At 38.0% G+C, this 13,096-nt stretch overlaps 1 protein-coding gene across 8 annotated transcripts in view; it reads right to left on the reverse strand.

Annotated features, from left to right (window-relative positions):
• The window catches only part of myh14 (myosin, heavy chain 14, non-muscle), a 71,911-nt gene that overhangs the window by 53,987 nt on the left and 4,828 nt on the right, over positions 1–13,096 (reverse strand). For all 8 annotated transcript variants that reach the window (XM_045718838.1, XM_045718836.1, XM_045718837.1 and 5 more), the window contains exon 3: positions 8,078–8,284. In XM_045718838.1, the coding sequence (XP_045574794.1) occupies positions 8,078–8,284 (207 nt within the window). The remainder of the gene's footprint in view (positions 1–8,077; positions 8,285–13,096) is intronic.

The following is a 13,096-nucleotide window of genomic DNA, read 5'->3' on the forward strand; positions in this document are numbered from 1 at the left end:
GTAGGACATATTAACCTACAGTATGAGTAGGACACATTAACCTACAGTATGAGTAGGACATATTAACCTACAGTATGAGTAGGACCCATTCACCTACAGTATGAGTAGGACACATTAACCTACAGTATGAGTAGGACACATTAACCTACAGTATGAGTAGGACCCATTAACCTACAGTATGAGTAGGACCCATTAACCTACAGTATGAGTAGGACATATTAACCTACAGTATGAGTAGGACACATTAACCTACAGTATGAGTAGGACCCATTAACCTACAGTATGATTAGGACACATTAGCCTACAGTATGAGTAGGGCCCATTAACCTACAGTATGAGTAGGACACATTAACCTACAGTATGAGTAGGACACATTAACCTACCGTATGAGTAGGACACATTAACCTACAGTATGAGTAGAACCCATTAACCTACAGTATGAGTAGGACCCATTAACCTACAGTATGAATAGGACCCATTAACCTACAGTATGAGTAGGACCCATTAACCTACAGTATGAGTAGGACACATTAACCTACAGTATGAGTAGGACCCATTAACCTACAGTATGAGTAGGACACATTAACCTACAGTATGAGTAGGACACATTAACCTACAGTATGAGTAGGACCCATTAACCTACAGTATGAGTAGGGCCCATTAACCTACAGTATGAGTAGGACCCATTAACCTACAGTATGAGTAGGACCCATTAACCTACAGTATGAGTAGGGCCCATTAACCTACAGTATGAGTAGGACACATTAACCTACAGTATGAGTAGGACATATTAACCTACAGTATGAGTAGGACCCATTAACCTACAGTATGAGTAGGACATATTAACCTACAGTATGAGTAGGACACATTAACCTACAGTATGAGTAGGACACATTAACCTACAGTATGAGTAGGACCCATTAACCTACAGTATGAGTAGGACATATTAACCTACAGTATGAGTAGGGCCCATTAACCTACAGTATGAGTAGGACATATTAACCTACAGTAAGAGTAGGACATATTAACCTACAGTATGAGTAGGACATATTAACCTACAGTATGAGTAGGGCCCATTAACCTACAGTATGAGTAGGACCCATTAACCTACAGTATGAGTAGGACCCATTAACCTACAGTATGAGTAGGGCCCACTAACCTACAGTATGAGTAGGACATATTAACCTACAGTATGAGTAGGACACATTAACCTACAGTATGAGTAGGACCCATTAACCTACAGTATGAGTAGGACCCATTAACCTACAGTATGAGTAGGACCCATTAACCTACAGTATGAGTAGGGCCCATTAACCTACAGTATGAGTAGGACATATTAACCTACAGTAAGAGTAGGACATATTAACCTACAGTATGAGTAGGACATATTAACCTACAGTATGAGTAGGACCCATTAACCTACAGTATGAGTAGGACATATTAACCTACAGTATGAGTAGGACACATTAACCTACAGTATGAGTAGGACATATTAACCTACAGTATGAGTAGGACATATTAACCTACAGTATGAGTAGGACACATTAACCTACAGTATGAGTAGGGCCCATTAACCTACAGTATGAGTAGGACATATTAACCTACAGTATGAGTAGGACACATTAACCTACAGTATGAGTAGGACCCATTAACCTGTTGGGGCTCGGGGGCAGTATTGAGAAATTTTGAAAAAAATATGTGCCCATTTTTAACTGCCTCCTACACCAACTCAGAAGCTAGGATATGCATATTATTAACACATTCGGATAGAAAACACTCTGAATTTTCTAAAACAGTTTGAATGGTGTCTGTAAGTATAACAAAACTCATATTGCAGGCAAAAACATGTGAAAAATAGATAAAAAAAATGTGAATTTTGTGACTGTACTATTTAGTGTCATTGTTTTATAGATACCATAGTGAGAAAGGATTCATTTCGCAACACCTACGGCTTCCACTAGATGTCAACGATCTTTATAAAGTTGTTTGAAGCGTCTATGATAAACAGAGAGCAAATTAGAATGCAAGGAAGTTGACATGTCGTCACTTCATTTTTTTGCGCCTGCGCATAAATCTGAGAAGCGTGAGTTTTTCATAATTGTTTATCTAGACATAGGATAGGTTGTGTGAAAATATTACTGATGTTTAACGTTAAAAATGGACCAAAAGTTTAATGCTAAACAACGTTTGACATGTTTGAACGAACGTAAATAGATTATTTACTAGGTTTTTTTAGCTTTTCGGCGTGATTTTACACCCCCCCCACCACGTTTTGTGGGAGCATAATGAACGCTAACTACTTGGTGTTATTTGGACATAAATTATGAACTTTGTCAAAAGAAACCACATTTGTTCCGGACCTGGGATTCCTGGCAGTGCCTTCTGATGGAGATAATCAAAGGTAAGGGGATATTTACAATGTTATTATCGATATTAGAGGATGCTAACTGTATAGCATAGCTTATTGTTCTTAGCATAGCACCCGTTTATTGCAATATGTGATTTCCCAGTAAAGTTATTTTGAGATCTGGCCATTCGGTAGCAATTACGAGATGATAATATATTATTCTTTGAATGACAATATTATAATTTACCAATGTTTTCGAATAGTAATTTTGTTATGTTCACCGGAAGCATTTCAGAGAAGAAAAAATATCTGAATTTCACGCTACTGTAAAATGCTGTTTTTGGATATAAATATGAACTTGATGGAACAAAAAATGCATGTATTGTATAACATAATGTCCTAGGAGTGTCATCTGATGGAGATTGACAAAGGTTAGTGCATAATTCTAGCTGGTTTCTGCTTTTGGTGACGCCTGACCTTGAATTGAAAATGGATGTTTGTACTTTTGTGGCTATGTACTGTCCTAACATAATCTAACTTTATGCTTTTGCCGTAAAGCCTCTTTGAAAATCGAACAATGTGGTTAGATTAAGGAGATGTTTATCTTTTAAATTGTGTAAAATAGTTGATTGTTTGAGAAATTGAAATTATTAGATTTTTGATGTTTTGAATTTCCAGCCTTGTTAGCAATCCCGACTCGGGGTTCATTGCTAACCTGTAGCCCCATTAACCTACAGTATGAGTAGGACCCATTAACCTACAGTATGAGTAGGACACATTAACCTACAGTATGAGTAGGACATATTAACCTACAGTATGAGTAGGACATATTAACCTACAGTATGAGTAGGACATATTAACCTACAGTATGAGTAGGACATATTAACCTACAGTATGAGTAGGGCCCATTAACCTACAGTATGAGTAGGGCCCATTAACCTACAGTATGAGTAGGACCCATTAACCTACAGTATGAGTAGGACATATTAACCTACAGTATGAGTAGGACATATTAACCTACAGTATGAGTAGGGCCAATTAACCTACAGTATGAGTAGGACATATTAACCTACAGTATGAGTAGGACACATTAACCTACAGTATGAGTAGGGCCCATTAACCTACAGTATGTGTAGGACCCATTAACCTACAGTATGAGTAGGACCCATTAACCTACAGTATGAGTAGGGCCCATTAACCTACAGTATGAGTAGGACCCATTAACCTACAGTATGAGTAGGACACATTAACCTACAGTATGAGTAGGACCCATTAACCTACAGTATGAGTAGGACCCATTAACCTACAGTATGAGTAGGACCCATTAACCTACAGTATGAGTAGGACATATTAACCTACAGTATGAGTAGGACACATTAACCTACAGTATGAGTAGAACCCATTAACCTACAGTATTAGGACATATTAACCTACAGTATGAGTAGGACCCATTAACCTACAGTATGAGTAGCACATATTAACCTACAGTATGAGTAGGACATATTAACCTACAGTATGAGTAGGACCCATTAACCTACAGTATGAGTAGGGCCCATTAACCTACAGTATGAGTAGGACCCATTAACCTACAGTATGAGTAGGACCCATTAACCTACAGTATGAGTAGGACCCATTAACCTACAGTATGAGTAGGACATATTAACCTACAGTATGAGTAGGACATATTAACCTACAGTATGAGTAGGGCCCATTAACCTACAGTATGAGTAGGACATATTAACCTACAGTATGAGTAGGACCCATTAACCTACAGTATGAGTAGGACCCATTAACCTACAGTATGAGTAGGACCCATTAACCTACAGTATGAGTAGGACACATTAACCTACAGTATGAGTAGGACACATTAACCTACAGTATGAGTAGAACACATTAACCTACAGTATGAGTAGGACACATTAACCTACAGTATGAGTAGGGCCCATTAACCTACAGTATGAGTAGGACATATTAACCTACAGTATGAGTAGGACCCATTAACCTACAGTATGAGTAGGACCCATTAACCTACAGTATGAGTAGGACACATTAACCTACAGTATGAGTAGGGCCCATTAACCTACAGTATGAGTAGGACATATTAACCTACAGTATGAGTAGGACCCATTAACCTACAGTATGAGTAGGGCCCATTAACCTACAGTATGAGTAGGACACATTAACCTACAGTATGAGTAGGACATATTAACCTACAGTATGAGTAGGACATATTAACCTACAGTATGAGTAGGACACATTAACCTACAGTATGAGTAGGACACATTAACCTACAGTATGAGTAGGACATATTAACCTACAGTATGAGTAGGACACATTAACCTACAGTATGAGTAGGGCCCATTAACCTACAGTATGAGTAGGACATATTAACCTACAGTATGAGTAGGACCCATTAACCTACAGTATGAGTAGGACATATTAACCTACAGTATGAGTAGGACATATTAACCTACAGTATGAGTAGGGTCAGGTGGAATGTGTAAGAAGGATTTCTAATGAAAAAGAAAGATAGCTGTCAGGATAATCAATCAACCAGCTAGTCCTACAACACAGATTTATGAATGAAATATGCAGGCAACAGTGTAAAGGTACTGATAACAAGATGACTCTGTGGATTCTGACTGGTCACCCCTACCCATCCACCTCCTCTCACACCCTCCCCTGATAATCCACACATACAGTATGTGTGTGTGTGTGTGTGTGTGTGTGTGTGTGTGTGTGTGTGTGTGTGTGTGTGTGTGTGTGTGTGTGTGTGTGTGTGTGGTGGACTGAAATATGAGGGTCAGTATACTGCCTTGTCCACCAAAATCCCCCATTTTCTCTCTCTCTCTTTCTCTAAAGCAGATAAGATAAACATAAACAGCCTTCAAATTCCTCAACATAGATATACAATACAAAGTGTCGTTCACTATGTCTAACTCTTTCTGACACATTCTTCATATCAAAGTACCGCAACACTTATCTGTCTTTCTTTCTTTCTTCTTATCCATCTTCCTTTCTTATCTCTTTCTCTCATCCCTCCCTTCATTGGTTCATAGTCACGAAACAGTAGATGCAGCTCTCCTTTCTGCTCCGTCCTTCTTATATAAACGTCTGTGATGTAACACAACCCCTCCTCTTATATCAGTTACACTGATGTCACAGTTCTCTCTACAGAGTAACCCCCCCCCACGCACACACACACACACACACACACACACACACACACACACACACACAGTCTTGTAAAACTAACCCCAAGGGGACACACAATTCAGTCCCATTCAAAATCACTTTTTCCAGAACCCCTAACCCTAACCCTAGCTCCTAACCCTAACCCATAAACTAACCCTAGCTCCTAACCCTAACCCATAAACTAACCCTAGCTCCTAACCCTAACCCATAAACTAACCCTAGCTCCTAACCCTAACCCATAAACTAACCCTAGCTCCTAACCCTAACCCATAAACTAACCCTAGCTCCTAACCCTAACCCATAAACTAACCCTAGCTCCTAACCCTAACCCATAAACTAACCCTAGCTCCTAACCCATAAACTAACCCTAGCTCCTAACCCTTACCAATAAACTAACCCTAACCCATAAACTAACCCTAGCTCCTAACCCTAACCCATAAACTAACCCTAGCTCCTAACCCTAACCCATAAACTAACCCTAGCTCCTAACCCTAACCCATAAACTAACCCTAGCTCCTAACCCTAACCCATAAACTAACCCTAGCTCCTAACCCTAACCCATAAACTAACCCTAGCTCCTAACCCTAACCCATAAACTAACCCTAGCTCCTAACCCTAACCCATAAACTAACCCTAGCTCCTAACCCTAACCCATAAACTAACCCTAGCTCCTAACCCTAACCCATAAACTAACCCTAGCTCCTAACCCTAACCCATAAACTAACCCTAGCTCCTAACCCATAAACTAACCCTAGCTCCTAACCCTTACCAATAAACTAACCCTAACCCATAAACTAACCCTAGCTCCTAACCCTTACCCATAAACTAACCCTAGCTCCTAACCCTTACCCATAAACTAACCCTAGCTCCTAACCCTAACCCATAAACTAACCCTAGCTCCTAACACTAAACCTAATTCTAACCCTAACACTATTTCTAATGTTTACCCTGAACCCCCTAGAAATAGCATTTGACCTTGTAGGGACTAACAAAATGTCCCCAGTTGGTCAAATGTTCGTTTGTTTACTATTCTTGTGGGAACTGTTCTCTCACACACACACACACACACACACACACACACACACGCACACACACGCACACCCACACGGTGTGACGTGTTTATCTTGTGCTTATACAGTTGAAGTCGGAAGATTAAATACACCTTAGCCAAATACATTTAAACAAAGTTTTTCACAATTCCTTACATTTAATCCCAGTAAAAATTCCCTGTTTTAGGTCAGTTAGGATTACCACTTTATTTTAAGAATGTGAACTGTCAGAATAATAGTAGAGAAAATAATTTATTTCAGCTTTAATTTCTTTCATCACATTCCCAGTGGTTCAGAAGTTTACATACACTCAATTAGTATTTGGTAGCATTGCCTTTAAACTGTTTAACTTGGGTCAAACGTTTAGCCTTCTACAAGCTCCCACAATAAGTTGGGTAACTGAGTCAGGTTTGTAGACCTCCTTGCTCGAACACGCTTTTTCAGTAATGCCAACAGATTTTCAATAGGATTGAGGTCAGGGCTTTGTGATAGCCACTCCAATACCTTGCCTTTGTTGTCCTTACCATTTTGCCACAACTTTGGAAGTATGCTTGGGGTCATTGTCCATTTGGAAGACCCATTGGTTTGGTTTTACTGTGGATATAGATACTTTTATACCTGTTTCCTCCAGCATCTTTACAAGGTCCTTTGCTGTTGTTCTGGGATTGATTTGCACTTTTCACACCAAAGTACATTAATGTCTAGGAGATGTGCGGTATGACGGCTGCGTGGTCCCATGGTGTTTTTCCTCGCGTACTATTGTTTGTACAGATGAACGTGGTACCTTCAGGCGTTTGGAAATTGCTTCCAAGGATGAACCAGACTTGTGGAGGTCTACAATTTTTTTTTCTGAGGTCTTGGCTGATATCTTTTGATTTTCCCATGATGTCAAGCAAAGAGGCAATGAGTTTGAAGGTAGGCCTTGAAATACATCCACAGGTACACTTCCAGTTGACTCAAATGATGTCAATTAGCCTATCAGAAGCTTCTAAAGCCATGACATAATTTTCTGGAATTTTCCAAGCTGTTTAAAGGCACAGTCAACTTAGTGTATGTAAACTTCTGACCCACTGGAATTGTGATACAGTGAATTATAAGTGAAATAATCTGTCTATAAACAATTGTTGGAAAAATTACTTGTGTCATGCACGAAGTAGATGTCCTAACCGACTTACCAAAACTATAGTTTGTTAACAAGAAATGTGTGGAGTGGTTGAAAAACGAGTTTTAATGACACCAACATAAGTGGATGTAAACTTCCGACTTCAACTGTATATACTGTACATACACACATCAGTTTTGACTTTCACTTCTCCCTTGTATGCTGTGCAAGTTTGAGTTTATGTATTATTGTGTCGTGTGTGTGTGTGTGTGTGTGTGTGTGTGTGTGTGTGTGTGTGTGTGTGTGTGTGTGTGTGTGTGTGTGTGTGTGTGTGCGCCCACCCACGTGTGTGTGTGTGTGTGTATGTGTGTAATGTACACTGACGTATATCAAGCCAGAGTAGTATCTCTCTCTGAGGTTGTGTAGGACGGAGGCCTCGTTGAGACAGGTGAGGTCAGCCATGTCCTCCACCTTACTGAACCTGGGAGGATTCATCCTCTGGACCTCCTCTCTGGACAGGGTCAGCTTCCTCTGGCTGTCTGTTAGCTCCACCTCCACCTCATCCCCACGCTCCTCACGGATACTGGCAGACTGGAGGGTTGGGGTAGGGGGAGTGAGAGAAAGAGCGGGGAGAAGGGGGAGGAGATAGAGAGAGGGTAGGGGGAGATGTAGAGGTGGGGGGAGAGAGAGAGAGAGGCAGGGAAAAGAGAGAGAGAGAGAGAAAGGGTAGGGGAAGGGACAGAGAGGTTAGTTAGATACTGATCCAGGAAACATCCACTAACAGCACAAGACATGACAAGCCATAACACATGGTACAAACTAGAGGTCGACCGATTAATCGGAATGGCCGATTAATTAGGGCCGATTTCAAGTTTTCATAACAATCAGTAATCGGCATTTTTGGACACCGATTATGGTCGATTACATTGCACTCCACGAGGAGACTGCGTGGCAGGCTGACTACCTGTTATGCGAGTGCAGCAAGGAGCCAAGGTAAGGTGCTAGTCAGCATTAAACTTATCTTATAAAAAACAATCAATCTTAACATAATCACTAGTTAACTACACATGGTTGATGATATTACTAGTTTATCTAGCTTGTCCTGCGTTGCATATAATCGATGCGGTGCCTGTTAATTTATCATTGAATCACAGCCTACTTCGCCAAACGGGTGATTTAACAAGTGCGTTCACGAAAAAAAGCACTGTCGTTGCACCAATGTGTACCTAACCATAAACATCAACGCCTTTCTTAAAATCAATACACAAGTGTATATTTTTAAACCTGCATATTTAGTTAATATTGCCTGCTAACATGAATTTATTTTAACTAGGGAAATTGTGTCACTTCTCTTGTGTTCTGTGCAAGCAGAGTCAGGGTATATGCAGCAGTTTGGGCTGCCTGGCTCGTTGCGAACTGTGTGAAGACTATTTCTTCCTAACAAAGACCGTAATTAATTTGCCAGAATTGTACATAATTATGACATAACATTGAAGGTTGTGCAATGTAACAGCAATATTTAGACTTATGGATGCCACCCGTTAGATAAAATACGGAACGGTTCCGTATTTCACTGAAAGAATAAACTTTTTGTTTTCGAAATGATAGTTTCCAGATTTGACCATATTAATGACCTAAGGCTCGTATTTCTGTGTGTTATTATATTATAATTAAGTCTATGATTTGATAGAGCAGTCTGACTGAGCAGTGGTAGGCAGCAGCAGGCTCGTAAGCATTCATTCAAACAGCACTTTCCTGCATTTGCCAGCTGCTCTTCATTGTGCTTCAAGCATTGCGCTGTTTATGACTTCAAGCCTATCAACTCCCAAGATTAGGCTGGCAATACTAAAGTACCTATTAGAACATCCAATAGTCAAAGGTATATGAAATACAAATGGTATAGAGAGAAATAGTCCTATAATAACTACAACTTACAACTTCTTACCTGGGAATATTGAAGACTCATGTTAAGATGAACCGCCAGCTTTCATATGTTCTGAGCAAGGAACTTAAACATTAGCTTTTTTACATGGCACATATTGCACTTTTACTTTCTTCTCCGACACATTGTTTTTGCATAATTTAAACCAAATTGAACATGTTTCATTATTTATTTGAGACTAAATTGATTTTATTGATGTATTATAATAAGTTAAAATAAGTGTTCATTCACTATTGTTGTAATTGTCATTATTACAAATATATATATAAAAATCGGACGATTAATCGGTATCGGCTTTTTTCGGTCCTCCAATAATTGGTATCGGCGGTGAAAAATCATAATCGGTCGACCTCTAGTACAAATGCATAATAATAACACATGATAATAACACATGGTACAAACGCATAATAATAACACATGATAATAACACATGGTACAAATGCATAATAATAACACATGATAATAACACATGATAATAACACATCGTACAAACGCATGATAATAAGACATGGTAATAAAACATGGTACAAATGCATGGTAATAAGACATGGTAATAACAATGATAATTACACATGGTACAAACACATGATAATAAGACATGGTATTAACGCATGATCATAAGGCATGGTAATAACGCATGATAATAACACATGGTAATAACACATGGTAATAACGCATGATAATAAGCTATGACAATAACGCATGATAATAACATATGGTAATAACGCATGATAATAAAGCATGGTAATAACTCATGATAATAACACATGGTAATAACACATGGTAATAAGACATGGTAATAACGCATGGTAATAAGACATGATAATAACGCATGATAATAACGCATGTAATAACGCATGATAATAACACATGGTAATAACACATGGTAATAACACATGGTAATAACGCATGGTAATAAGACATGACAATAACGCATGATAATAACACATGGTAATAACGCATTATAATAACGCATGATAATAACACATGGTAATAATGCATGATAATAACGCATGATAATAACACACGATAATAACACACGATAATAACACATGGTAATAACGCATGATAATAACACATGGTAATAATGCATGATAATAACGCATGATAATAACACATGGTAATAATGCATGATAATAACGCATGATAATAACACATGGTAATAACACACGATAATAACACACAATAATAACACATGGTAATAACGCATGGTAATAACGCATGGTAATAATGCATGATAATAACGCATGATAATAACACATGGTAATAATGCATGATAATAACGCATGATAATAACACATGGTAATAACACACGATAATAACACACGATAATAACACACGATAATAACACACGATAATAACACACGATAATAACACATGGTAATAACGCATGATAATAACGCATGATACTAAGACATGGTACAAACGCATGATAATAACACATGGTAATAACGCATGATAATAACACATGGTAATAATGCATGATAATAACGCATGATAATAACACATGGTAATAACACATGGTAATAACACATGGTAATAATGCATGATATTAACACATGGTAATAATGCATGATATTAACGCATTATAATAACACATGCATGATAATTCAAAATTCAAAAGGCACTCGCACATCTGAGCAATCTTTTTGCAGGTGCATGGCAACAGTTGAACAAGATGAAGGAAAAAGGAAACCGCACACTGCTCGATAGTATCACTGATCTTTAATAAGGTTTACGTATCGGCCTCACGGCCTTCGTCAGAGCTTTTGTGAATTTCTTAAATTTAGCACCCTTATGTAGACCTAGCCCCACCCACATCCGTTCCATGCATCGAAAGGGGTTGGAGGCGAAGGAAAAACAAATAAGTGCTACCAAATAACAATATGCATTTCATAAATATTTGAATAAAGTGTGTAAATAAGACGTATTAAACACGTCTGTAAGACCACAATGAGGACATAGCAAGTTTTAATTCATCATTGGGTACATCGTACGAAAAATATCAGAGTAGTCTTATATAGGGACATAATTCATGTTCAAATTCACAACATAACATGCATAGGCATTTCATCATTAAGACCTTTAGGAAATAATGTCTGGAGGGTGAAAATCCCAAAACATTCTCTTTTACTCAGAATATTATTAATATCACCTCCCCTGTATGATACCTTAACTTTCTCTATGCCACAAAATCTAAAGGTAGAAACGCATGATAATAACAAATGGCAATAACACATGATAATAACACATGATAATAACGATTGGTAATGACACATGATAATAACACATGATAATAACACATGATAATAACACATGATAATAACGATTGGTAATGACACATGATAATAACACATGATAATAACACATGATAATAACAAATGGCAATAACACATGATAATAACAAATGGCAATAACACATGATAATAACACATGATAATAACAAATGGCAATAACACATGATAATAACACATGATAATAACGATTGGTAATGACACATAGTAACAACGCATGGTAACAACGCATGGTAACAACACATGGTAATAACACATGATAATAACACATGATAATAACACATGATAATAACGATTGGTAATGACACATAGTAACAACGCATGGTAACAACACATGGTAACAACACATGGTAATAACACATGGTTATAACACATAGCAATAACACATGGTAATAACACATGGTAATAACAAATGGCAATAACACATGATAATAACACATGATAATAACGATTGGTAATGACACATGATAATAACACATGATAATAACACATGATAATAACACATGATAATAACGATTGGTAATGACACATGATAATAACACATGATAATAACACATGATAATAACAAATGGCAATAACACATGATAATAACAAATGGCAATAACACATGATAATAACACATGATAATAACGATTGGTAATGACACATAGTAACAACGCATGGTAACAACGCATGGTAACAACACATGGTAACAACACATGGTAATAACACATGGTAATAACACATGGTAATAACACATGGTTATAACACATGGTTATAACACATGGCTATAACACATGGCAATAACACATGGTGTTATAACACATGGTGTTATAACACATGGTTATAACACATAGCAATAACACATAGCAATAACACATGGTAATAACACATGGTGGTGTGAAATATAGGGCTTCATCACATGACAAGAGGAGGTGGGATTGATTTCCAGTATGAAGCAATAAGCATCACTGGTGTCCACATACACACACAACATAAAACAGTGCATACATTGATAGTGGTTGAGATGGCTAGACTGAGGAGGAGCAAACAGAAATAGACAGAGAGAGAGGAGTTAATAACCCTTGTCATAGTACAGCTCTTATGACCGGGGGACGACAGGAAGTGGTGAACTCTGAACTGGTCAGGTCACAAGATTCTACCCTGCTCTGCTCTGCTCTGTTCTGC

Source organism: Salmo salar, chromosome ssa05, assembly GCF_905237065.1.
Source record: "Salmo salar chromosome ssa05, Ssal_v3.1, whole genome shotgun sequence".
NCBI lineage: Eukaryota > Metazoa > Chordata > Actinopteri > Salmoniformes > Salmonidae > Salmo > Salmo salar.